General features: G+C 40.0%; 2 protein-coding genes across 7 annotated transcripts in view; one reads left to right on the top strand and one right to left on the bottom strand.

The window, feature by feature from the left end:
• The window catches only part of CAMKMT (calmodulin-lysine N-methyltransferase), a 298,606-nt gene extending 295,623 nt beyond the window's left edge, over positions 1-2,983 (bottom strand). The window contains exons 1-2 of one of the 2 annotated variants that reach the window (XM_058165221.1): positions 2,850-2,983; positions 261-433 (exon numbers count right to left, since the gene is read on the bottom strand). In XM_058165221.1, coding sequence (XP_058021204.1) covers positions 261-433; positions 2,850-2,852 — 176 coding nt within the window. In that variant the 5' untranslated portion in view covers positions 2,853-2,983. The other variant, XM_058165220.1, reaches the window with a different exon arrangement.
• Positions 2,984-3,023: 40 nt separating this feature from the next.
• Positions 3,024-27,028, top strand: part of PREPL (prolyl endopeptidase like) — a 41,678-nt gene continuing 17,673 nt past the window's right edge. For all 5 annotated transcript variants that reach the window (XR_009152949.1, XR_009152950.1, XM_058165215.1 and 2 more), the window contains exons 1-9: positions 3,024-3,180; positions 4,486-4,666; positions 8,813-9,167; positions 11,126-11,254; positions 14,740-14,809; positions 16,399-16,602; positions 17,992-18,112; positions 22,722-22,938; positions 25,113-25,298. Coding sequence is in view for 3 of the 5 variants with exons in the window: in XM_058165215.1 (XP_058021198.1) it covers positions 8,961-9,167; positions 11,126-11,254; positions 14,740-14,809; positions 16,399-16,602; positions 17,992-18,112; positions 22,722-22,938; positions 25,113-25,298 (1,134 nt within the window). In the remaining 2 variants the exon portion in view is untranslated. The remainder of the gene's footprint in view (positions 3,181-4,485; positions 4,667-8,812; positions 9,168-11,125; positions 11,255-14,739; positions 14,810-16,398; positions 16,603-17,991; positions 18,113-22,721; positions 22,939-25,112; positions 25,299-27,028) is intronic.

Here is a 27,028-nt window from a genome sequence, read left to right on the forward strand (position 1 = left end):
TAATTCACTTGTGCTAGGTAAGGACTCCAAACTGATAGAGTAACAGAAAATTTCCTCTGGAAATAGTGTATATGAAAGTTCAGTTCAACTTTTTTTTTTACTTAATTTAATTTAATTAAAAAAAATTTTAACTGATGATAGAGTTTTGAGTCCAGTCTTGGCTGAAACAATTCAATTTTGTCATTAAGTAAAAACTAAGAAAAAGAAAACAAACAACATGCAGACAGAGAAAATATTTGCAGAACTGGAATAATATTTACCTTAAAGATATAATATAGTCAGGATAATAGTTACTTCTGTACTGAACCCAAGACCTTGAGTCATCTTCTGTCACGATACTGTCCTCAGTTATTGAGAAGAGCCCAAATGAAGCAAATCGTCTTACTGATATTTGCTGAAGGTTGGCATTCTCCAAGGGCTTTTGTTTCAAAACCTATAATGAAAAACATCACAGCTCAAACTAAGGAAGCTACAAAAAGATAACCATTGTCCATGTTTTAATAAACATGAAAACATACTGTAAAAAACAACTAGTTAACATTAGTTTGAAAATGTGTTAAACTATGTTTTTTAAAGAGAGAATTATTGGATTTTCTAGAATCTGTATTTCTTTTAAGAAGCAATGTGATGCTTGTCTTGTTAGATGATGTCTTTCATGGTCTGTTTGAAACATATAGTACATACTGGTAACAGAATAACAGTTAGAAGACACTTTAGAGATCTTCTAGTCCAACCCCCCTGCTCAAGCAGGAAACCCTGTACCCGTGATGGCAAATCTATGGTACATATGCCACAGGTGGTACGCAGTGCCCTCTCTATGGGCACGCGAACTGTCGCCCCAGTTTAGCTCCGCCACACGTGTGTGCGCCTCCCAACAGCCACCTGGTTGTTGAGTGTCTGCTGTGCATGGGCGCATGCACAGGGGCCATGAACACATTGCATTTTGGGGGTTCACATATACATGTGCGCATTCGCACAAACGCACATTGGTCACTCAGTCTGGAAATGGTTAACCATCACTGCCCTATACCATTTCAGAGGAACAGTTGTTCAATCTCTTCTAAAGCTATTTATAACTTATATTTCATACAACATTCTACAAGTGAGTGCTGCTCCATATATTTTAGCTTGCCTTACAACAGGGAGCAACATCTGCCAAGAAGGAAGGAAAGCACCAGTTTGGTGAATGGTTAAGGTGCTGGACTAGAAACCAAGAAACTATGAGCTTTACTTCCGTCTTAGGTATGATAGCCAGCTGTGTGTGACTTTGGCTAGTCATTTTCTCTCAGCCCAACCTACTACACAGAATTGTTGTTCAATAGATTTGCACCCTTGAGCTACTTATAAAAGGAATAAAAACAGAATGAAAAAAAAATCTAAACAAATAAATAACCTACAGGATGAGAATCAGCTATTACACTGCTTCATGGAATAGGTACCCAAACATACCTTTCCATTCTTTGCACATAATAGCACAAAACACTATTGCACAAAACACTATTGTGTCTTGCACTATAATAATATATTATTATTATATCTTTCACAAAAACCAGACAGATGTTTAGACTAGATTTGGTATTTTTTATCCATCTATGAAGTTTTTCCCTAGGAACTGAAATCCGCAGATGTTTCAGGTATTGTCCCAGGATGTAAGGTGTTTCAAGTAAAGCTGCCTTTTGCAGTTGATTGATGGTGATTTTGTCAATGCCCAAGATAGGCAAGCAGATGTTTTGGAAATGCACCCAAAGCGTCTGCCTTTGCCACAGTCATTCTATTATTGTCACTAGTATTTCAAACTGCAAAGTTAAGCCCTTTCCTTCTCAAAAGCAGGTGTGATAGCACAGCAAGTTTCAGACCAGGAAATCTCCTGATATAGAATCGCCATTCAGACCTGAAGCAGAACCGGTCCAGTTCACCTGTCAGTCATACCCATTTCAAGCCTTGGGGCTTATCGAATATATTTTTTTTTTAAAAAATAACGCAGACTACCAGGATCTTCCAGAAAAGATGCGAGAGAGAGCTGCAAGAGACTCGTCGGTTCTGCCCATTTTGCCCTGGCGGCCAGTTTATTCGCTTGCAAGAAAGCCGTGGGGGGGGGGGGTGAAACAGAGGCAGCAAATAACTTAGATCCAAAGGAAGCGAAGCGAAATCATCGCCCGTCTGCAATGCTAGAGAAAGGGCAGGGGATGCGGCAGGGTTCCCGAGGGGGAGGCGCGAGGGAAAGACAAGCGGCCGTTGACTTTCCGTACCTGTCTGAGAAGCGTCCAGCGGGCTTTGGCGGTTGCCCGCTTGCTCCTTTTCCCGGCGTCTCCCTCTTGGTTTTCCGCCTGAGCCCTATCAGCTGGAGCAGGAGAAGCGCTCGGGGAGGGTTCTGCAGCCATGCTAATGCCACCTCTCCCTTCTTCCTCGGCTCTAAACTCGAACTTGAACGAGCGGGCCAAAAAAATATAAATGAACGGGGGGCAAAGAGAGTCTAGAAAGAATAACCCTAAACTTAACGCGGGGGATCGGTCGCCTCTCCAGAAAGTAGCGACCGAGGCACAAGAAACAGCCGTCAGGGCTGGGAAGCTTTTGCCCGAACCTCATTCAGCAAGAGTTGCAAAAAAACCCTCCCATTTAGCAATTAGGAGCCTGAGAAGAAGACGGAATCATCTTTGATGCGGGCAAGGAAGCGGGCGTTTGACAGTAGCACGGCTACGGAGAAAGAATGCAGTTAGTGAAGGATTATTTCTTGCCGCGAAGAGCTAAGCTCGTCTCTTTTATTGCCACGGTAGCGGAAAGCATTGCCCGATTTTTAACGTAACTTTTTTAAAAAAACGTTTAAAAAGAAAAAGAAAAAAGAACCACACCATTGAGACCTTGGTCCCGAATCCGGGGCGGTGTTTCAGTGCCCCAGACCAAAATGGAGATTTCGCATTTTATTTGCGGGCGCAGAAAATCGCCATGTTGATAAAGGGCAAAGCGAAGAGTCCGGAAAACCGCCGCCTTCTGCCATCTTGGTTGTGGGCAAGCATTGCGGTGTACGCAGACGAAGGTTTCAGTCGCCGGTTGAACAAGTCATCGTTGTTCGCCTTTTCTGTCGCTGCTGGTCTATGTTCGATAGTAAATTGGCTCTCGAGGTCCCTGAGGTCCATGTTTCATTCTGGATTGTTTAGTTCCTCCTTACAGAGCGATTAAAAGGTAAAAAGGTTTCTCGTCATATTCCTGTTGATTTGATTAATATATTCCAATGACTGGAGATAATTGCTACCCTGCTTTAAAACAGTTCGGATCAAGAAATCAAGCCGAAAGAAGGATCGATTTCCCCCGTTATCTACGAATTAAAAATGTTGTGATAAAGCACAAAATGATAATTTCAATGGTAAAGGCAAAAAAAAAAAAGAGTTGAGACTGAGTATGCAATTCTAAAGTGCTGTACTGCACAATGAACTGCTATAGGGATGTGTGTTAGAGTCCACTGAATTCCTCTAGGCTTAACTTTGAGTAAGCATTGCAGTTCCTAGGTTATTAGCCGGGCCATTGCCTGCTATCTTAAGAAAGGCCTCTTTCCCTGAGGCTCTAACTAAATCCTCGATTCCAATATATTTATCGATTTTATAGAATGGAAAGGCATTTATTTGAAATTTGTTAGCTCAGTATTTATTTGTACACACATGTACCAAAGAGCCCCCCATTGCAACCAGTTTTGTGCAGTGGTTAACGTGCTTGCCTAGAAACCAGGAAATGGTGAGCGCTAGTCCTGCCTTAGGCTGGCTGTGTGATTTGGGGCCAACCATTCTCTCGTAGCCTAACTGGTGCAAAACATGGTGGTGCGGTCAGTTCTTGGGGTCCATAAGGTGGCCCATGTTTCACTGCTGTTCCGTTCTGTGAGCTGCACTTGCAGGTGGTTTGCTTCTAAGTACAATTCAAGATGTTGGTTATCACTTTTAAATCCCTTCACGGCATGGGCCAAGCTATCTGAGCAACCATCACACCCAATGGGATTGTCCCACCCCACTCATGCCAGCAAACGAGACATGCTATGGACCCCATCAGTCAAGGAATTTCAGCTGGTGCATCCAGGAGAGGAGCTTTTTCTTCTCTGGCTACTGCCCTGAATTTCCATAAAAGCCTGAAGATCTGGCTCTGCCAGTTGACCTGGCCCCAATGAGGATGCATCATGCTGGAGGTGGTTGACGGATTAAGACAAGACCCCACCTCTCCCCGTTTTCATTCTAATCCATTCCTCCCCATCATTTTAATTGTAAATTATTGTTATTATTCAGAGTACTTATTGCTTCAGTGTTTTGTTGGCTTTTGATAAGCCACCCAGAATTACTTCTAGATGAGATGGGTGGCAAACAAGTCAAATAAATTAAAAAATAAAATAATACATACGTACGTGTGTGTGTGTATATAATGTATATGTTTATGCACATGAACCTGTACATTGATTATTATCCCTCTGATTGAGTCTCTGTATTTATCTACACATCTTTGTCACAGCTGAAGGTGTTCCAGTAACATTGGTCGGGAACATTAATGCATAACATTGTATTAAAGTATGACATCCTCAACCCATCTCCAACCCAATGCAGAAGCAGGTTCTACCCAACTTTCCATGCTATATTTCAGAAGTGAATTGTTGCAACAATTGTGCCAAGTGGTCCGTGTGCCACAAATTAAGGTAAGTCTTGAAGTGAGGTGCTACACTGCTACTTTTGGCCACCTGATGGCTACTGCAAATACAACTCTATGGTCAATGCTTGTTAAATTTCAATATAAATTTCCATTCACATTTTGGCAATGCGAGAATCATACAGAAAGTGGATGACTTAGACCTCTTCTCACACTTGGCTCACCTTTGATTTGGAATGGTGGCAGGTATTTCCTATCATTATACCATTATTGGGATGGTGGCAGGTATTTTCCTATCAGCATTGAAAGTTAATCCCAACAAGAAGCAGATCTAGAAGGTATTATCTCTATCTTTATTGTAAAATTAAATTAACAGAATCTTGCAAGTCTGAAATGCAGACCTCCTGTCCCTCATTTTTACTCTCCTGAAAAACAGTGTGTCCATTCTAAGATCCTTTCACCACCCCACTTCTTTTGTATTCAAATCACATTATATTGTTGCCATGGCTGTGGCTCTTCCTCCTGTCTTCCAAGGCCATTCCCACATATCATTATACTTCTAAGAAGGAGTGCCTCACTTGGTGTCCTCTTCCTAATCCTGGCGTGTGTGAGAGACAGGGATTCAACACTCCATGCTATATTTCTGACAATTGAAACTTTTTTAAAAATAAATAGTTTCTATAATATAATCCCATGGACAGATAGTATAGCCTTTCCTCAAGAGACAGACTAATATCACAAAGGTTAAACAAAAAGCCCTATGGAGCAGCCAGAAACAGCAGAAGATGATGAGTCTGATCTAGGACCTACTAAGATATGTAGGGTTGAATGAAGAGAAGAACAGAGAAAATCTGCGCTGCTCCTTCCAAGACAAGCATTCTCACCGGTGACTGCTTTCATCTGCTGGGGCTCTATTTTAGAGCCATCACTAGAAAGCAATCCTTCATGGGGATCAACCATTCCATTTACCAGACCTCTGTCTATTGTGCCCTGAACTATTGTCTGTAAAAATTCTGTGCTTTTGAACCCTGAGCAGCTGATGACCTACAATGATTCTATTTCTGTACTGTGTCCTGACAGTGCTGCTCTGCACTTTGTTTACTGGGATCTTGTCTGTAACTTTTTAAGGGATTTAGTGCTATTGAAGACTGTGTGGGTGTGTTTTTTAAGGCACAACCATCCATCCACTGCTATAATTGCTCAACCAAAGTGAAGCCTTGCGTTGTATTCCTCCCTCTCCCTTTCTTTCTCTCTCTCTCTTTATTTATTTTGTCACAACATTATACACAAGCATCAACATAAAATAACTACATATCATATAAGCATATATATGAGCAAAAGTATGCAATAACTATATTAATTTGATACAATGAAAGAAAACAATAGGACAGGAACGGAAGGCACTTTTGTGCTCTTCCCTTTTGTGCACGCCCCTTATAGTCCTCTTAGGAATGGTGTGAGGTCAATAGTAGACAGTTTTTGGTTAAAGCTTTTGGGATTTTGAGAAGAGATCACAGAGTCAGGTAGTGTGTTCCAAGTGTTAACAACTCTTGTTACAGAAGTCATATTTTCTGCAATCAAGATTGAAGCGGTTAACATTAAGTTTAAATCTATTGTTTGCTCTTGTATTATTGCGATTGAAGCTGAAATAGTCTTCAACAGGAAGGACATTGCAATAGATGATTCTATGAGTTAAACATAGGTCTTGTCGGAGTTGGTGGAGTTCTAAGTTTTCTAAACCCAGGATTTCAAGTCTGGTGGTATAAGGTATTTTGTTGTTTTCAGAGGAGCGGAGAACTCTTCTTGTAAAATATTTCTCAACACGTTCAATTGTATTGATGTCAGAAATGTGGTATGGGTTCCAGACAGGCGAGCTGTATTCAAGAATTGGTCTAGCAAATGTTTTATATGCTCTGGTTAATACTGTAGTGTTTTTGGAAAAGAAGCTACGCAAGATTAGGTTTACAACTCTTAGAGTCTTTTTTGCGATGTAGTTGCAGTGGGCTTTGGCACTTAGATCATTTGATATGAAAAATCCAAGGTCTTTAACAGGGTGGGGGTCATTGTAAGGTAATGTCCATCAAGCTTGTACTTAGTGTTTAGGTTCTTTTTTCCAATATGTAAGACTGAATATTTGCTGGTTGAGATTTGGAGTTGCCAAGTTTTAGACCAATCGGATACAAAGTCAAGGTCTTTTTGAAGGGTAGTAGTATTGTTGGTGGTGTTAAATAGTTTGACATCGTCAGCAAAGAGAACACAATAACTTGAGATATGATCACAAAGATCATTTATGTATAGTATGAAGAGCGTTGGTCCAAGAACGCTGCCTTGAGGAACACCACTCTTGACAGGAACAGGATTTGATAGAGCATTGCCAATTTTGACCACTTGTTGTCTGTTTGACAGGAAAACAGTTATCCAATTGTGAAGAGGTCCTGAAATGCCATAGGATTTTAGTTTTAGGAGAAGTTTATCATGCACTACTGAGTCAAAAGCTTTGCAGAAGTCTATTTAGATTGCATCTATTGCTTTGCCTTGATCAAGATTATTAGTCCATATGTTTTTACAGTGGAGAAGTTGTAAGTTACATGATAATTTTTTTCTGAAACCAAATTGTTTATTAGAGAGTAGGTTGTTTGTTTCTAGGGGGAGGGTAATGGATTGGTTGATGATAGATTCCATTACTTTGCTGGTGACGCAGTCCATCAGGCCCAATAGATAAAAATGGGTTTCAGTTTGCGAAGAGCTTTTTCAACGTAATCTTCTGTGAAGTCTATATGTGTTAAGTCGTTGTACTCATTGTTGGTACGATTGGGGAACGTCAGATGTGAGCCATCACTGTTAACAAAGACTGAGCCAAAGAATGTGTTAAAGAGGTTTGCTTTAACTGTTTTATCATTACATTCTTTGCCGTTAGATTCTTTTAGTGGTGGGATGGATCTTGAGTCTTTAAGCTTATTGTTCACAAAATTATAAAAAGCACGATTAAGAATCTCTTTCGCTGTGTGTGTGTGTGTGTGTGTGTGTGTATGTCAGGCCTGGGACAGGACAGCAAAATTCTTCACAAACGTTTAAAAAAGCGTGGCCCTTCAAAAACATGTTGATTTTTTTTATACCCCCTACCCCCAGGTGAATGCCTCTTATTTTAGGAATATCGTGATTGCCATTTAATGTTAACCATACCTGAGCCAAAAGTGGATCCTGTTCTAGTACAAGAAGGATCTAAAGAGTCAGGGGTAGATAGCATAAGTATGTAAAATTGAACTTCAGATCTCAATTAAGATAAGAAACAAGAATCAAAAGCTGGAAATATGGTTGTGGACATTTTAATAATCAGATTAAAGATAGAGGAAAGAGTATGTTTGTTGTGAATATTGTAGAATGGATATTATTGTAACAATTATATAAAGTTAAATAATCAATATAAAGAATCAGCCATTGATGACCTGCAGAATTCTTTCTCACTGGTACAGTTGTGAGTTTACAGTATTGGAAATATTGGGCCAGTTAATTCCTTGAACCTGTGAGGTTCCTGTAGCAAATAATGCACTTGGCATTTACTCCTTAAGTTCTTGATATAAGTCCTCTGCCACTCTTAAGGAGATTCAATAAAATTATATTGGGTTTTGTCAAAGGTGAAATGCTATTGGATCGGATCGGATCACGTGATCCGGTAGTGATTGTGGCCGGTAGTTTGGTGCCCAGGTGTCATTACTTCCTCATTTTAACCAGGAAGTAATGTGTTTTTTACCTTCTGCACATGCACTCCCGAGCCAGTAAGGAAGGGAAGTAGATTTCACCCCTGGGTTTTTTGTTGTGAAATAGTGACCTATCTTTTGACAAATGGAATATAGGGCCAATTTGATGTAGTGGTTAGAGGCTAGAAACCAGGAAACTGAGTTCTAGTCCCGCCTTAAGCTCAAAAGTAGCTGTGTGACCTTGAGCCAGTCATTTTCTCAGCCCTAGAAAAGACGTAATGGCAATTTTGCCAAGAAAACTGCAGCGATTTCTCCAGGCAATCACTAAGAATAAGCAATGACTTGGGCATAACATCATCTTTTGAAAATATTAAGTATTCTTTTAGTGGGTTTTTTTATGCGAGTATTGGTTTTTAGAAACTAGTAAGGTTAAAAAGTCTCAGCTTTGTTTATAATTTCTCTTCTATTAAAATTATAATTTATTTTTTCTCTTCCAGGTCTGAACCAGTAGAATTGAAGACTATTCATTTGAAAGTGAAATATCTATTGGCTGCAACTAGTTTACTTGGATCTGCTATTATTTTGGATTCTTAACAGTTCTCAAAATAAGAATGAAGAATCAAGCAAGATGAATATTTTGTCATCATGTATTCAGGCATTAAATATTTTCCTTCTTTTTTGAAAGGCAGTATTCACCTCATGAACCTCTTTAAATGTTTGTCCACTTCATCTGTAAGATTTTGTAGTCAAACAAAGCAACAAGTATTTTTCTTTACAACATGTTTTAGAAATGTATGCATTGTTCCTTATTCCCAGGGAAGCACTCAGTCATGGAGGTTTTTTGCCAGCAAGGTAAGCTATTTGAATAAATCATTCAGGCCAATAAATCTTGACCCTTACACTATAAAAACTGCCTTTTTTCTTGTGTCAGTGACTCACTAAAATTATTAAGGTAAATATGTTTATAAAACCATGATACTTACTTTTGGGGCTTGTATTCTGGATTCACAGTGGTGCAGGGGTTAAAATGCAGTACTGCAGGCTACTTCTGCTGACTGCTGGCTGCCTTCAGTTTAGCAGTTCAAATCTCACCAGGCTCAATTAAGTTTGACTCAGCCTTCCATCTTTCCGAGGTTGGTAAAATGAGAACCCCGATTGTTGAGGGCAATATGCTGACTCTGTAAACCACTTAGAGAGGGCTGTAAAGCACTGTAAAGTGGTATATAAGTTCTAAGTGCTATTGCTGTTGCTGTTCAATTGTAATTGGACACTGAGATGGACAACATAGAAATTTAAAAAATAAATTATTGGGTTCTGCTATTCCAGCTTTAAAAAAACACACACACACCTGTTTATTCACTGGAAATTCAGTGACAGACTACAGTCCAATAGAATAAAGATATTTTTCATTTCTGCCAAAGACCATTTCTAAATTCTGTAGTCAGAAATTTAATTCAAATAGCCGCATTTTGTGTTGATGGAATGAAAATGTTGAATTAAGAACTGGGGGACTATCAAAAGAGATCTCTAAAGTTTCCATTTTGTATGGAGTTTATAGAAATAAAAAGCTTGGAACTAGGTGGTACTAATCCAATTTAAATTTTATATTAGATCAGGAAGAGACTGATAATGGGAATTAAGAGGATGAATATGTGTTGGATATGTTCACCACCTTAAGTTATTTGTAACAATTATAAAGGTGGAATATAGTAGCATTGCTATTGCTAAATTATTGTTTAACATTGCTAAGATCTTTTCAGCTATGTAGTAGTTTATATAATTTTTCCCATAATTTCCTTACATTTTTAATTTACAACTTATTACATTTTCAAATATAGATAGATTAAGTCTTAACATTTGACAGTGTATCAGAATAATAGAAGAACAGATAAGCCTCTTGGACCAAATTGAATTTGCAGATTATAACATTATGCATTACTAGCTTGTGCAAATGATATCATCATCCACATTGCGTTTCCTCTACCGTCAACCAATTGGTTAGTCATTGAATTTGTATACAAGTATTAAAATGTGATTTTTTATTATTTTTTTTGCATTTATATCCCGCCCTTCTCCGAAGACTCAGGGCGGCTTACACTATGTCAAGCAATAGTCTTCATCCATTTGTATATTATATACAAAGTCAACTTATTGCCCCCAACAATCTGGGTCCTCATTTTACCTACCTTATAAAGGATGGAAGGCTGAGTCAACCTTGGGCCTGGTGGGACTTGAACCTGCAATATTGCAAGCAGTTGCTGTTAATAACAGGCTGCATTAGCCTGTTGCGCCACCAGAGGCCCATTGTCCATAAATCATAGATCCATAGATCAAAGGTTCCACATCATTCTTAATGGACAGAATGCCTTGCCATGAGCAAATAAATTGAGTACCTATTTAGTTCTCATATTGTGAGGCTATCTGTGTGGGAAATGGAGAAAGTCTTTAATTTTAGAAACAAATTAAACATTGACTTTGCTAATACAATTCATATTCACATTCTTGCATTATCAATAGCAGCCTGTGGTAGCTCTGGACAGCGTTGAGATCATAGGAAGAGAAGGATTAAGTCTTTCAGAATTAAGTCTGCTATTTGCAATTCAAAGGAAATAGTCATATTACTGATAAAGAAGACTCATTCAATGTAAAAAATATGCCCGTAGCTATCCAACATATTTGGTTATTAACTTAATTTACTGAAATAGGATATAAAAATTATTAAGGGTATCTTAGTTAGTTTATAATTTCAGATTGTATACTGTAAAATAAATCCTGCTTATTAACATTTAGCATTTTATATCTTTTCCTAGGATCTTCTGAAAGCAGAGCGAAAGAACTGGAGGATTTGTTCAGAAAAATACATAGATTTGAGAGAGAGAATTAAACAAAAATTAGAAAAACACTATGACAGTCATTCATCAGGTCTAAATAGCCTGATGGTAAGTATTATAAAAGTTGCTAGCTTGCTTATGAGACTGTTTCAAATAATATTTTGAAAATTATTTAAAGAGATGGCTCTATGATAACACTTCTTAGTGTCCGCATATAGCTCATATAGCTCATTTAAACATTCAAAATTATTTATGTGCATTACTTCCATATCCCACCATACATCTATAATCTATTATTATTAACCCAATTCTACATTTTGAGAGACTGAAGGAGAATTATTTTCATTGGTCTATTTACTGAATACATTGGAAAAATAAAATGGAGATTTCTTCAAACCAGGATTATAAACCAATGTGACAAAGGTTTTTCCATCAAAATAAACCAATTTGCGATGTGTCCATCATGATCATTCCAGAATTTGAATATCCATTTACATTTATTTAAGTTAATGGCTTGTATTTCACTAGGAGAGGGTTTTTCTTTGCCTATTTGGTATTTAAGACATTTCATGATTATACTGTAAATTTGTATTCCATTTGTTCCTGCCAAGTTCTGAATATTTTTCTAAACACCTACTGCCTGCATAGGAGCAAATGTGATACTTATTGAGAAAATGTGATACTTATTGGTTGACTTTAGTGCAAATGTGATACTTTTTGGTTGACTCTGAGCCAGTTTTGTGCTTTCAACACAATCTTTTTTATATAATTGTTCTTGTAGGGAATAATGGGAGGAGGGACCATGAGTCATTAACTAGAGCTTCTGAATGAACAAGTTATAAATCTAATAAATAACATGGAAGCTTACATTATATTTCTGTATGAAGGGATCTCAGAGTTAACTATACTAAGAATATAGAAACATTTGTAAACAACTTTGGATGATCTTGAAAAATAAAGCAGAGTCAGATGTACCCTGGGTGTGTTGCATAACTGATAAGTAAAAACAAACTCCAGAATAAGGCAATGGCAAACAACTTTCATATTTTTGCCAAGGAAGCCACATGGATGTGTCCATGGTATTGTTAGGAATCAAGCTTAGCTTAATCAAAATAATATATATTCATGATCCTGAATTTTATTTCACTCTCTAATAACTGAGAAGTATATATGTATAAATATACTAGTAGCAGCTAGATATGTATCAGTTCCTATAGTAAAACAAATGTTTTAGATGGGAAAAATATTATATTCTATACGAGGGTTCATCCACTGACAAGGATGAGAGAAGAAAATGAAATACATTTGATAGCTGGATACAAATCAAATAAATAATGGTCATGGTATATATGTTTCGGTGGATACAAAGCAGGGGTGAAATTCAGCCGGTTCTATCCCGGGCGAACCGGTAGTGGCAGCTGTAGGAGGCTCCACCCACCTGCACAGATGTCATGATGTCGCTTTTTTGCGGTGATTTTAAGGCTCTGCGCATGCACAGAAGGCTTTGTGCATGTGCAGATGACAGCAAGCGAAATGAGCGCGCACAGGCCGCATGGACATTTGCAAACCAGTAGGGAAGGTAAGTGTTCTGTCCCCACCAACCACAATCAAGAAGACATGCGAGCTGATTATATCTGCCAGCAATTTACTCCTACGACAGATATCAGTTCTGGCAACGAACCTGCGATTGCCTGCCAAGTTCTCTTATCTTCTCAGACCAGCGTAACTGCAGTTCAGAAATAAATAGAAGCCAAAGTCTTAGTCTCAAAATATTGCAGCCAAAGTTTTCAAGAGTCAGTTTTTGTCCGTCATAAGAAGCTATAGAGCAGCTCCTCCTGCTTTTATACCCTATGGGGTGTGGCTCCATGACTCAGCACTCTCTAGGCCTGCCCCACCCCTTCTTTTGTTGTTCCCGCCTCTCCTTTCTGCAATGCCTGGGATTTAACCAGGACTGATTGTCAGCAGCTGAGTTTTGAGGCATTTCCTGGGAGGGGGAAGGTGCGGGAGAAAGAGGCCTCGTCATCTCCTCCACCTGGCCTGCCTCTGGGACCTGGAGCGGAGCCACAGAGGAAGGTCCTGCAGAGGGAAGCCCTGTTGGCTCTTCCCCCTCACTCTCTGAGTCACTCTCTGCCAGGAGGCCAGGCTCGGGAGCTGAAGACACAACAGTAAATGAATTTCACCCCTGGTTATAAGTAAGATGATGCCTGTGTACATCTATGTATGACTTAAGTCAAGTTACCTATTGTAATAGACAATAGAGTGGGTTTGATTAACACTTTGCAACTAGTAAGTAATGCTTGCTTACCAAGCACTCCTTCAATGATCAGTTGACATTACTGTTGCAGTCTTCAAAGTTATGGCCATAGCAGTGACCCAGTGATCTTAATCAACTACTGCACATTTATGACAATCGCAGTGTCCTACAGTAATGTGATCATCATTTGTGAACTTTACAACTAGCTTCCAACAAGCAAAGTCAATTAAAATTGCCACGGTCATATGATGTTGCACTTAACAACAGCAGGCATGTGATATGATCGCACTAATCACATGACATTTAACTTTAGGATCACATCATTTAGTGATGAAATTGCCCATGCCAATTGCAGTCAGTTGGGGACTACCTGTATTACCATAAAGATTACTACTGAATCTTTAGGGAGAGGAAAAGGCTATTGACTGAGATGTGATGATGGTGGAATAACATTCAGATGTTCAGAATGGTATAAACTGGTTTTTCCCAACTTAGGCTTCTTTGAGATGGGTGGATTTCAACTTACAGGATGCTGATGGGGGAATTCTAGGAGTTGAGGTCCACCCATCTCAAAGTGGTCAAGATTGAAAACCAGTGGTATAAACTAAGATTGTTTCTTTATTAGATCGTTACAGAAGCTTTCTTCAAATCGTATGAGGAAAGGTTAAGGAAACTAGGTATATGTAATCTAACGAAGAAAGGAATTAAGGGTGACATGATAGCTTGTGGTACATGAAGGGCTGTCACAGAGAGGTGGGGGTTGATTTATTTGCCAAAACTCCTGAAGGTAGGATAAGAAGCAATGAGTGGAAGCTCACTAAAGAGACATCCAACCTGGAACTAAAGAGAAACTTAGTGACAATAAGAGCAATTAACCAATGGAACAGCTCTTCGCCCACCACCGCCACCAGAATTGTGGGTGTGCTTTCGCTGGAAGTTTTCAAGAAAGTAAAGGACAACCAATTGTCAGGGATGATATAAGATCTCCTGCCATGGACAGGTGGTTGGACTAGAAGACCTCCGAGGTCCTTTCCAGCCCTATGATTCTATGATTCTAATACTGCATTTACCAGAATACTTGCCTGGCAGTAATTGAGGATTCTGAGACTTGTAGTCATAGTACATCTGGAAGACACTTTGGAGAGAAATGCTAAATCTTACAGATTTTATGTTACCTGAGGAATATGAAGGAGCATATTTTTTTCTAATTATATAGAAATTCCATGAACCTCAAAAAAGTTCAGTTTATTGTATAGGAATTTGACAAAATATAATTACAGATAATGACATGATTCTAAATGCTTTGTAATGGATCCATCTTTATGTTAATTTTAAACAGATTAAGTATGGAGACTATATTTACTTTGAAGAAAATGGCTGCATATTTCGTTCAAAGCTAGGAGAAGTAGGTATGATTATTATATTACTAAATTTGATTATTTTTTTTTAGTCGCTGCATATATAGCTTTACTCAATTAAAAGAAACTTTCAATAAGGTCTTATGAAAACAGTGTGTTACATTAGGCAGGAAAAGGTATATATTATTCTCAGCAAAATTGGTTAGGACCACAGCCAGTCAGAGAGAAGCTTCAGCAGGAGGCCACATATCTTAGGTCTCATACTACAAGATGTATGACCTTGCATTTAGGCATAAGAACTTATTTTAAAATTATTTTTATTCAGACTTTACAGTATGTAAGTAGCTTGAGCCTTAGTGAATCTCAAGAGAGGATAGTTGGACACTTAAACCAATTCCATTAACTTCAGGAATCAAGCTCCATTCACAAGAGAATGTTTTTTAAAGGATAAATTTCACTCAAAATAGTTTTTTAAAAGTACCGTATATACTCGAGTATAAGCCGAGTTTTTCAGCACGTTTTTTGTGCTGAAAAACGTCCCCTCGGCTTATACTCGGGTCTATACGGCTTATACTCGAGGTTTTTTTTTTTTTTAAGCCCCTCGGCTTATACTCGAGTATATACGGCTTATACTCGAGGTTTTTTTTTTCTTTTTTTCACATTTTACCGGACGGAAGCCCTGCCGGTGCAGTGAGAGGGCGGGGCGGGGGAGCCGCCAGCCTTCTCAGCTGAGGGAGGGAGGCTTTCTCCAACCGGTAGGTGCCTCATTTCCCACCCTCGGCTTATACTCGAGTCCCCAGTTTACCCCAGTTTTTGGGGTAAAATTGGGGACCTCGGCTTATACTCGGATCGGCTTATATTCGAGTATATACGGTAAACATAAATGTCCATGCAAGAAAGTAATTATTCTAGGTTTGTAATTTTATTTAGCAATTTGGAATTTGTGCAGCACATACAGTAAACTATAGAATAATATATAGAACAATACTTTGCAACTTTAAGATGTGTGCACTTCAACTCCCAGAATTCCTCAGCCATCCTGTCATATAAGCATATACCATGCACATACATACCTATGGATATTTTAGTGGCCATTTTATTTTTAAAAAATAAAGAGCATGGGAAAATGTACTTGAAATAACCAATTAATTTTGTGGTATATTTTTAAAAAGTGGTGTTATATCGCTTCCATGACTTTGCCAATATATTTGAATGTGATTAGAAAGTAAAATGCATTCAAAAACAGTTTCTTTGTTTTCATTTTTTGCACAAAATTTAAAATAGAATTTTGAAATAAAAAGGATATGAATACAATCTTGCCCGTTTGACTGTGATTAAGGTCCATCTATCTATCTGTTGATTAATGGAGAAAATTAATGTGGTTGCTAAGAATCAATACCATCTTGGATCAATCAATCAATCAATCCACATCCATTAAAGCAGTGACAAATTAGTCATAAATTCATACCATTGAATTTGAGTAACTTTAGCACAATCAAGGTCTGTATATACAAACACAATCCCATACATACAATCCCAAAACATGACATCTATAAACACATTCAGCAGTATAGCAGAACAATTGATGATTTCTTTGCACTAATTCTCCTATTTTAACATGACTGTTTTGTGTATTGTAGATGAAGAGAACTATGAAGCATTACTTAGCACAGAAGCTCTACCCTTTGAAAATTCTTTTATCCAGCAAATTCGAATTTCCCCAGATCATGGATATATGGCTACTGGAATTAAAAGTGCCAGCTCTGAAGAATATGCTTGTATTATTGTAAAACTACATCCAATATCAAAAGTGGAATGTGTTATCCCAAATGCATTTAGCTTTGGTAAGAATTTAGTAAAAAAGGAATGGGAATCCAGGTGAAAGTATCTTAGATACATGAGCAAATAATCATGTGGAAGTGCTGAATCAAGCCTTTCAGAGGAAGTTATAGCCTAAACTCTTCTTGGAGTAGCATTTTGTCTTATAGTCTTGCCAAGTGATTTGCATAACTCTCACATAAATCTCTTGTGCTAGACTAATGCAGCCTTCTTAAACCTGGTTCCTTGCATATGTAAGTCTGTTACAACATGCTAAATTCTCATGAAACACTCAGTCATTTTTAAATCTAGAAAGATTATATAGAATCTATATAATCCTAAATCAAGCAGCCCCCTACTTCACTAGTTTTAACGAATTTTTCCACGTAACAAAACTCACACTTTGGTTTGTGTCGAAATTAAGAGCAGTTGAAATTTCCTTCTTTCAAACAAATGGGAACAAATTAAACTTGTTTAAAATGGAATTTTTCAAAGGAAAAACATTGTTGTTTCAATTTGCTAAGATATTAAGTATTCCTGTAAAAATTATCAAAAGATCAGTATAATAGGGTGTAAATATAATAAAACATAACTTTTACATATGTTCACACAAATGAATTTTGGGATTTTCCCCCCTTATTTGTATTTTGCCTATCCAGAATTGAAGGAATGATATATAATACTCACCAATTTTGTGCCATTAATAACAACCCTGTGAATTGGGTTGGATAGAAATGTAGTAACTGGCCTAATGTCATCTACTGAATTTTCATGGCTGAGTGAAAATTTAAACCTTGATCTTCCTACTCATAATCCAACATTCACACTGTCTTATTATTTGGATTTCAGTCCACTTCATTAAATATTTAAAATGTTGTCCTAAACTGAAACATACATACATATTGGGAAGGGCATTTTAAAGAGAAATCATATTCAAAAAATACAAGCAGTAAAAATTACTGCAAACCTTAAATGTGGGGGAAAGCATTGTGACAGTTGTTAAGAGAGATGTCACAGATGTTAATAGGCCATCATAATAGTGGAATTCATACAACTCAAAAGCTGCAATGAATGTGCTAGATATTGGTATCTCTTTTTATTTTTACAGTGGTAAAATACTATTGTTTTGGCATTGAAGAAATAGAAAGACTAACAGTTGCAGTCCAGAAAGAAACGCATCCTGCTCAGTGGTACTTTCTGCACACTAATTGTGCAGGAAAGGAATTTTTGAAACAAAACTGCATTAATCTCTTACTGTTTTTCATTTTAAATTTAATCTTAATCAGTAGTTAACTCTAGAATTGTGCATGCATGTAATTTTTCATACGTTCATTTCTAACTTATTTTATATTGGATTTACTAAATACAATTCCTCATGGTCCCTTAGCAAAGACTAAACTTTCTTTTTTGTCTAGAATGGGCTACACATGAGATTCTGTTCTATACCATCCAAAAGAATCTTCAGTGTCATACTGTATACTTGTCTGATTTTAATAAAAAGCATTCTGAATTGGTGTATACAGAAAGTGATGCAAGGTAAGTCAGATACAGGTAACTGCTTTCTCCATGTATAACTCTGTATTAAATCTGATAAATATAAATAGGACAAATATCCAGAAAGAAATTGCTATTTTTTGATAATAGTCAAAAGAAAACCGACTTGAAAGGTAAATGCAAAAAATTTTCACTGAAGGGAAAAATTCCCTCACTTACACCTTTATAATACTTTATTCACATATGGAATAATTGTGAAACAGCACCGGTCTTGCAAAAAAGTTACGAAAAATATGTGAACAAGACTTTTTTGTTTTTGCACATATTTAACATAGTCAGAAATCCTTGATCTATTCCCTAACTATAATGGTCATATTATCCCAAAGCTATTGCCAATATTGTCTTTTGTAGCAAATTCATTAGTGCAACAATAGAAAAATTTAGGTTAGGTTGCTGCCACATGCTCCATTTAAAAAGCGTAGTGGATTGATGCAGATAAAGTTGAGTGTATCGGCTGAATTAGCCTGGTAAGAATGTGTTGCAAATTCATGTACCGTATATACTCGAGTATAAGCCGATCCGAATATAAGCCGAGGCACCTAATTTTACCACAAAAACTGGGAAAAACTATTGACTCGAGTATAAGCCGAGGGTGGGAAATGAGGCAGCTACTGGTCAATGTAAAAAATAAAGATAGAGCCAAGTAAAATAACATGAATATTTATTTGAACGAAAAACAATAAAAGTGCAAAAGGGGGAAGGAGGATTCCCAGCTTTAGAAAATTTAGAACTACGCCACCTTTGGTATGACCTGAGCATAGCTCATAAAATTATCTGCTACAATGTACTTCCTATCAATGACTACTTCAGCTTCAACCACAACAATACACGAGAACACAATAGATTCAAACTTAAAAGTGAACCTCTCCAATCTAGATTGCAGAAAATGTGACTTCAGTAACAGAGTTGTTAATGCCTGAATGTGCTACCTGACTCTGGTCTCTTCCCAAAATCCCCAAAGCCTTAACCAAAGACTATCTAGTATTGACCTCACCCCATTCCTAAGAGGTCTGTAAGGGGCGTGCATAAGAGCACCAGCGTGCCTACCGTCCCTGTCCTAATGTTCCCTTTAGTTGTATTCCTTTTATGTATTCAATTCATGCTTATATTTATATAATTATTTAATATGTATTTGACAAAATAAAATGAATGAATGAATAGAATAGAATAGAATAGAATTTTTATTGGCTAAGTGTGATTGGACACACAAGGAATGAATGAATGAATGAATGAATGAGTGAGTGAGTTACTTCAACAACATTGTCTCACAGAAATTGACAATACAACTGCAAGCATGAAAATGAGTCCTCCTTTAGCTTCCAAGGGACCAGGGTGCCTCTGAAGGTCAGTGCTCTAAGCACTAAGAACCCAGCACAAATCTAAGCCTGTATGCACACCAATAGTGAAAATACCCTGCACAGTGTCTCTTGGCAGAGAAGGTTAATTTTCATAGACGTTGGGGTGGCTCTTTTTTTTTTTTGGCAGGGCAATAAGGATCTCTAATATCATTAAACCCAAGTGTGAGGAAAAGACAGCAGCTAAAATGTTAAGGCCAGTTGTGTGACCTTCTCCAATACAGTTGGCCTGGCTGTTTGCCAAAACTTAAAACACCCTCCCATCCCCCCCTCCCTGCTAAAGCTTCTTTCTTAAAACAATTGTGGTCTTTGCCTTCATGTCGCTCAACCTTTCACCTGCCAGGTTCCTAGCCCTTCACCCTTGACCCACTGCTGTGTTTGCTTAGCATTGTGCCAATCGACTTTAGAAGTCTGTGTGTGTGTGTGTGTGTGTGAGAGAGAGAGAGAGAGAGGGAGGAGGAGGGAGTGCAAAGGGGAAGGAGGATTCCAGCTCTAAACAAAGGGAAATCCCGGAATGCCAGCGAAGGCGGTGCTCGCGTTCCTCCTCCCTTGCTCAAAAGCCCCAATAACCTTCACCAGCAAGGCAGACCCCACGGAAGGAAGGGACGGCTGACTCACCGAGCATCTGGCTGAAGAGCAGCTGCTCCAGGTCGCCCAGCACGGTGAAGCACGGAGGAGAAGAAAGAATGAAAGAAGGGAGGAACGGCCCTCCTTTCTCTCTCTCTCTCTCTTCCAGCGCCACGGAACAGAAGGGGACTAGGCGCGCACACACGCCCAGCTTCTGAAGCACGGAGGAGAAGAAAGAATGAAAGAAGGAGGAACGGCCCTCCTTTCTCTCTCTCTTCCAACGGAAAACGCTCTTTCGCTTGTGGGGAGAGGAGGAGGGAGGAGGAGGTTGGCTTGCTTATTCAACCCTTCCGGCTAGCCATCCAGCCCTTCCCAGGAGAAGGCGAGGAGTTTTGGCGGCGACCTTTTGCTAGAAAGCGCAGCTGCTGCCCCAACACCACCAGTTGGGGCGGAGCCGGTGAGCTGCAGTAACTCCCGCCAGGCTATGCATTGGCGGGAAGCCCTGGCGGTGCAGTCCTTCTCGGCTGAGGGAGGAGGGTTTTCCTCTTCTCTCTCCCGTTGCGCCTGAACATCTGCCTAGCAACAATGACGACACGGGAGAACCTTTTTCTACTGGTTGAGCTTGGCCAATCGCCGCTTGCTCTGAGTTGCTGCATTGTTTGTTCACCCGGGCGTCTCAATTTACCAGAAAGCGGAACGCGAGTTTGAGGGTCGCTGGCGGGATGGCGCTGCGCTCTGCGCGCCGCGAAACCACCCAAAGGCCAGAAGAAGGTCATTCCATCGAGTAATGGAGCGGCTCCTTCCTCTCCGCCTTACCCATGCTGTGCGAGCCCGGCTGGGCTGCAACCGCCGCCGCCGCCTTCCTCAGCCTCCGGGGCTCGCGCTCTAGCAGCCGCCAAGCTCAGGCGGACTCGGCAGCTCCCATCAGCACTGCACGGCGCGATCGGGCAGGAGGAGTCGGGCTCGCTCCGTGGCGGTGGTGGCGGCGGCGGCAGCGGCGCCACCGCCACAGAGCGAGCCCGACTCCTCCTGCCCGAATCGCGCGGCGAGTGCTGATGGGAGCTGCCGAGTCCGCCTGAGCTTGGCGGCTGCTAGAGCGCGAGCCCCGGGAGGCTGAGGAAGGAGCGGCGGCGGGGTTGCAGCCCAGCCGGGCTCGCACAGCATGGGTAAGGCGGAGAGGAAGGAGCCTTCGCCCATTACTCGATGGAATGACCTTTCTTCTGGCCTTTGGGTGGCTCTCGGCGGCGAAGCTCGCGGTCGGGAAACCCTCCCTCAGCCGAGAAGGCTGGCGGCTCCCCTGCCCAGCCCTCTCACTGCACCACCAGGGCTTCCCCGCGCCAATGCACAGTCCGCCAAGTTTGCGCCGTCCGCCCACCAGACACGGGAATGGGGGCCGGGCTGGGGGCGACAAATCCCGCGAGACCTCGGCGGGCCCGCTCCCCGTCCCTCCCATGGGAGTCCGTTCGGTACCCCCTCCTGTGCGGGGTTCCCGAAGACGTAGACTCGAGTATAAGCCGAGGGGACGTTTTTCAGCACAAAAAACGTGCTGAAAAACTCGGCTTATACTCGAGTATATACGGTATATAAATAATGCATACACATACATGTAAGTAAATAAGTAACAACAACAACATATAGATCCATATTCATGTATATAAATAATAAAACTGGTGTGATAAATTAGACTGAAACCCATTTCTAGTTGAATAATCTTGGGGTCAATTTGTTCAAGCTGCTAAGTGTAGGAAGTAGCCTACCTTCTTTTCTGTGCCAGCTTGGGTGCCTGGCTCCCAGTGTTATGTAGTAATATAATCAGCTGTTCACGGTTTATTGAGATAGGCATCCAGTCAACTCTGTCTTATTGAACAAATCATAATTAAGCAGACTATGGTTAAAACAAAATGCGAGATAATTCCAAAGCAAGACATTTTACTTTAATGTTGGTTTATTAAGTGAGACTTGAAACAGAATAAGATTATTTTTTAAAACAATGCCTCATTTTTCCCTTGCATTTATCAGGATAAAAACAAGACTAGAGGGAAGAAAGAGAGCCATTTTAAATATTCTTTCAGATCCAATCTTCCCTTAGATTAAATCATTTCAGCACAACCCCCATAACTGTTAAGATTATGAATGCCAGCAGTTCTACATCCTTTGCCCTATCACAGAATTCTTTAAGCCTCCCTTCTCCACAATTTGCTTTCATCCTTGTTGAGAACACCTAAACAATTGTGCTTCCTGCCTCATGTATGGAGCCAAATCTTGGTTCTTACTAAATTCTGAGCTGCTCCAAAATAAGTGACTTACTGATAAAGGAGAATATTTGTAGCTCAGGGTTAAACGAGGAGTCCTTTGTGCTCTCTGAGCTTGGTTGTTTTCTTGCAGTTGTTTCATTACCCAAACCAGGTAATATTATCAGCACTGATACTTATTTAGTTTGGCAATGAAACATCTGCAAGAAAACAAAACTCAGAGAGCATCAAGTTGTTAGCTGAAGTCAACTTAGTTGAAGGGCATCATCTCAAAGCAGTTTATATATTATTTTAAGCAAGAAGGTGTTATATTGTGTTTTAATTGAATATTTGTGACCCGTGCAATAAGCCACCCAAAGAATTATGACATCATGACATCTTATTTTATCTTACTGTCTCTGTGTTCTTTGTTTGAAGGTACTTTGTGGATCTCTACCGCACAAAGGATAAACATTTTATTACTATAAATAGTAATAGCAAGACCACTTCTGAAGTATGGTTGGTAGACTGTCGTTGTCCTTTTAAATCTCCTGTTCTTGTGCAAAAACGAACCAAAAATATCATTTATCATGTGGAGCATCGAAACAATGAGCTATATATTCCTACTACATATGGAAATCCTATGGGGTACAAGGTATGGGAACTAGAAAGCTTGGTTCAGAAAAACAACCACATTATATATTTTAATAATTTATTATCAGCCCAAATCAATTCATTGCTGATTCACTGCAGGATGGATGGATGGATGGTTTCAGGTTAGTTATCTAAGACTGTCCAGAGACACTCATCTAGCTTCCATGTTTAAGGGAAACGATGTATAACCATTCCTAGTCCATTGTCCAATAAATTACAGTAGTGGCCAAAATTGTGGAAACCTTTTGGGGAAAGTGTATTTTTGAGGTTTGATGGCTAATAACACCACCTTTTTTTGGAGTTTCAAGGTAATCATATTCCACTGTTAGAATGGTCTGGGAATAGCCCAGACCAGGGGTGAAATGCTTCCAGTTCGGACCGGATTGCCCAATCTGGTAGCGATGGTGGCAGATGGTTCGGAGAACCAGTAGCAAAAATCCCACCCCCACCACCCGCCCATGCCCAGCTGAGCCAGGCGATCATCAGAGGTTTGTTGTTTTTTTACTTTTAAAAGCATTTTTCCTTCGGCCGAAAAAATGCTTTTAAAGTAAAAAAAAGCCTCTGATGATCGCACGGCTCAGCTGAGATCGTTAGAGCCTTTTAAAAGCATTTTTTCTACAACCTCTTCAGCTGAAGAGGTTGTAAAAAACTGCTTTTAAAAGGTTCTGACGATCCCAGCTGAGTGGCCTGATCATCGGAGGCTTTTTTTCTTTTAAAGCCTCTGATGATCAGACAACTCAGCTGGGATCGTCAGAACTTTTTAAAAGCATTTTTTCTACAACCTCTTCGGCCAAAGAGGTTGTAGAAAAAATGCTTTTAAAAGTAAAAAAAAAAAGTTGGTCACACCCACCCAGTCACATTGCCCCACCCACTAAGCCACGCCCACAGAACCAGTAGTAACAAATTTTACGTTTCACCACTGGCCTAGACCTTAACCCAATTGAAAATCTATGGAACCAACTAAAGAAACTTGTTAGTCAGAAGTGACCCAGCAATAAAATCCAGTTAATAGAAGCAATTATTCAATCTTGGTTTCACATTATAACAGCTGTAGTACTAAAAGACTTTGTTCACTCCATGGGAAGACATTGTAAGGCCGTAATTCATGTTAAAGATTACCCAACTAAGTATTAACTGACGTGATAATTTTTGTATCTCATTTTTTCTATGGTGATAATTTTTGTATATCTCATTTTTTCTATGTGTTTCACTTTTCTTTTTTATACTGTAACTACTATTCTAATAGCAATTCCTTCATAAAAATTATTGCATTACATTCTTGATTAAATTATCTTTCCATTGATATATAATTTTATGGCACTACTCCAAAAAAAGTGGTGTTATTAGCTAGTTTTAGAAAATATACTTTTCCCAAAAGGTTTCCACAATTTTGGCCACTGTTGTAATCACTATACTACACTGATTCCCTTATTTTAATTTTCAAGAAAAAAACCTATAGTTGGTTTCATAGTCAAATCTTGTATTTCATGTTCATGTTTCCTATATATGCTTTTAAAATATACCCAATTATCACATTGCATTTGTAAGATCATTTTAAATTCTTCATCCAAAACACAAACTGAGATATATGTGGCTAGAATAAATCTATTAAAGTAATCATTTCATTTGTTTTTTATTGTATATCTTGTTTCTAAAACAAAAATTCTATCATTTTTCTCCATAATGCTCATATCCGTATGACCTTCATTTCATCTTTTATTATCTTTCCTGCTAAGATGTATAGAAGCTTTGGAAAATACCAAAAAACTGTGGAAAAGAACTACAGCCTTGCTCAACTGAAAATTTTTTGAATTTCTGACTGGTACTTAAGCCAAAATAGAAAAATATTTGTTATTGTGTTAGTTATTTCATTCCCAAAAATTTAGCAAGGATAGACATACACCTATTGAGAAGATATTTAGAAGAGAGCATGTTCATTTTCCTCCGAAAATATGAAAATTACTTACTCTATTTCTTTATTTTCGGATGAAAGGAATCTAAGCTAAGATAGTTCTCTCTCCAGAATATCTTAACCTATCCAAGTTAATAATAATCTAATTATTCAAGTTATTGAATGCTTATGGAAGCATTTTCTTACATGAATACTGAAAATACTTAAATGTTGGAAATTTTCATCTTTTCATATATGTATGCAGTCTCTTCTTTGTTTTATAGCTGATGAAAGCTCCAGTTGGTTCATGTGGTTTGGAGAATTGGCAGCCCATTTACACAGTAAAAGAAAACACCAAATTAATCGACTTAGATATGTTCAGAGATCACTGTGTGATCTTTCTAAAACTTGGTGGTGAACTCTATTTGGATATTATTTCTCTTGTATCGAATACAGTTGAAAATGTTAAGGTAAATATTTAAATTACTACATGTATTACTTTTAATTTAATTTAATTACTTTTAATTACTCAGGTGGGCTTGCTGATCATGTACCTGGCTCCTTGCTGTGTGACAACAGCCCTGCCCGAGCTGTTGGAGTTGCTGGCCGGGTTGGCAGTTGAGACCCCTAGACTGTTGGTCATGGGAGATTTCAATCTGCCATCAACCGGCGCGGCGTCCTTGGCGGCTCGGGAATTCATGGCTTCCATGACAGCCATGGACCTGATTCAACTAATTGACGGCCCTACCCATGTTGGGGGAGGCACCCTAGACTTGATTTTTATCTCTGGCCAGTGGTTGAATGATCTGATTTTAAATGATTTAGTTGTTGAACCTTTGTCATGGTCAGATCATTTTCTCCTTTGTCTGGACTTTCTGACCGCTACCCACCACCGCAGGAAGACGGAACCAATGCGTTGGTTCCGTCCCAGGCGCCTGATGGACCCAGAGAGGTTCCTGATGGAGCTTGGGCCGTTTCCCGAGAATCTGGCCCACGACATGACTGAAGAACTAGTCACGGCCTGGGAACAGGCCGCGGCTGGAGCTTTGGACCGTGTTGTGCCTTTGCGGCCTCTGACCCAGCGTCGGTCTCAATCAGCTCCTTGGTTCTCCGAGGAGCTGAGGGAGATGAAACGCCGGAGAAGACGCCTAGAGAGTGCCTGGAGATCCAGCCGTTCTGAGGCTGACCGGACACTAGTTAGGTCCTATAGCAGGACCTACCTAGTGGCATTGAGGGATGCGAAACGTTCTTACGTTTCCTCCCTCAATGCGTCAGCAGATAACCGCCCGGCCGCCCTGTTTCGGGTGACCCGCTCTCTCCTTCAACAGGAGGGGCGGGAGGACCCCTTACAAGGGCGTGCCGAGGAGTTTAACAGTTATCTATACGATAAAATCGTTCAGCTTCGGGACGGATTGGATCAAAATTGGGTAGATCCAGGCGAGAGTTCCGAGACCCGTCTTGTGGAGGTGGTTTGGGATAACTTTGACCCTGTGACTCCCAAGGACATGGACAGGTTGCTGGGTAGATTGAATGCCACCACATGTTTACTGGATCCGTGCCCCTCCTGGTTCGTGCTGGCCACGCAGGAGGTGACATGAGGCTGGCTCCGGGGGATTACAAATGCTTCTTTGCAGGAGGGGGTCTTTCCCGCTGCCTTGAAAGAGGCGGTGGTGAGACCTCTCCTCAAGAAGCCTTCCCTGGACCCAGCTGTTTTAGGGAATTACCGGCCAGTCTCCAATCTTCGCTTCACGGCGAAGGTTGTAGAGAGTGCGGTGGCATGTCAGCTACCCCAGTACCTGGATGAAACTATCTAGACCCGTTCCAGTCCGGCTTTCGGCCCGGATACAGTACAGAGACGGCTTTGGTCGCGTTGGTGGATGATCTTTGGAGGGCCAGGGACAAAGGTTATTCCTCTGCCCTGGTCCACCCCAGGCCACCCCAGTGAAGCTGTTGAAGTGCTGTCCCGGTGTTTGGAAGCCGTACGGGTCTGGATGGGGAGGAACAGGCTCAAGTTCAATCCCTCCAAGACGAAGTGGCTGTGGATGCCGGCACCCCGGTACAGTCAGCTGCAGATGCGGCTGTCTGTTGGGGGCGAGTCGTTGGCCCCAATGGAGAAGGTGCGCAACTTGGGCGTGCTCCTGGATGGTCGGTTGTCCTTTGAAGATCATTTGACGACCGTCTCCAGGAGAGCTTTTTATCA

Source organism: Ahaetulla prasina, chromosome 1 (genome assembly GCF_028640845.1).
Source record: "Ahaetulla prasina isolate Xishuangbanna chromosome 1, ASM2864084v1, whole genome shotgun sequence".
NCBI classification, from domain to species: Eukaryota; Metazoa; Chordata; class Lepidosauria; order Squamata; family Colubridae; genus Ahaetulla; species Ahaetulla prasina.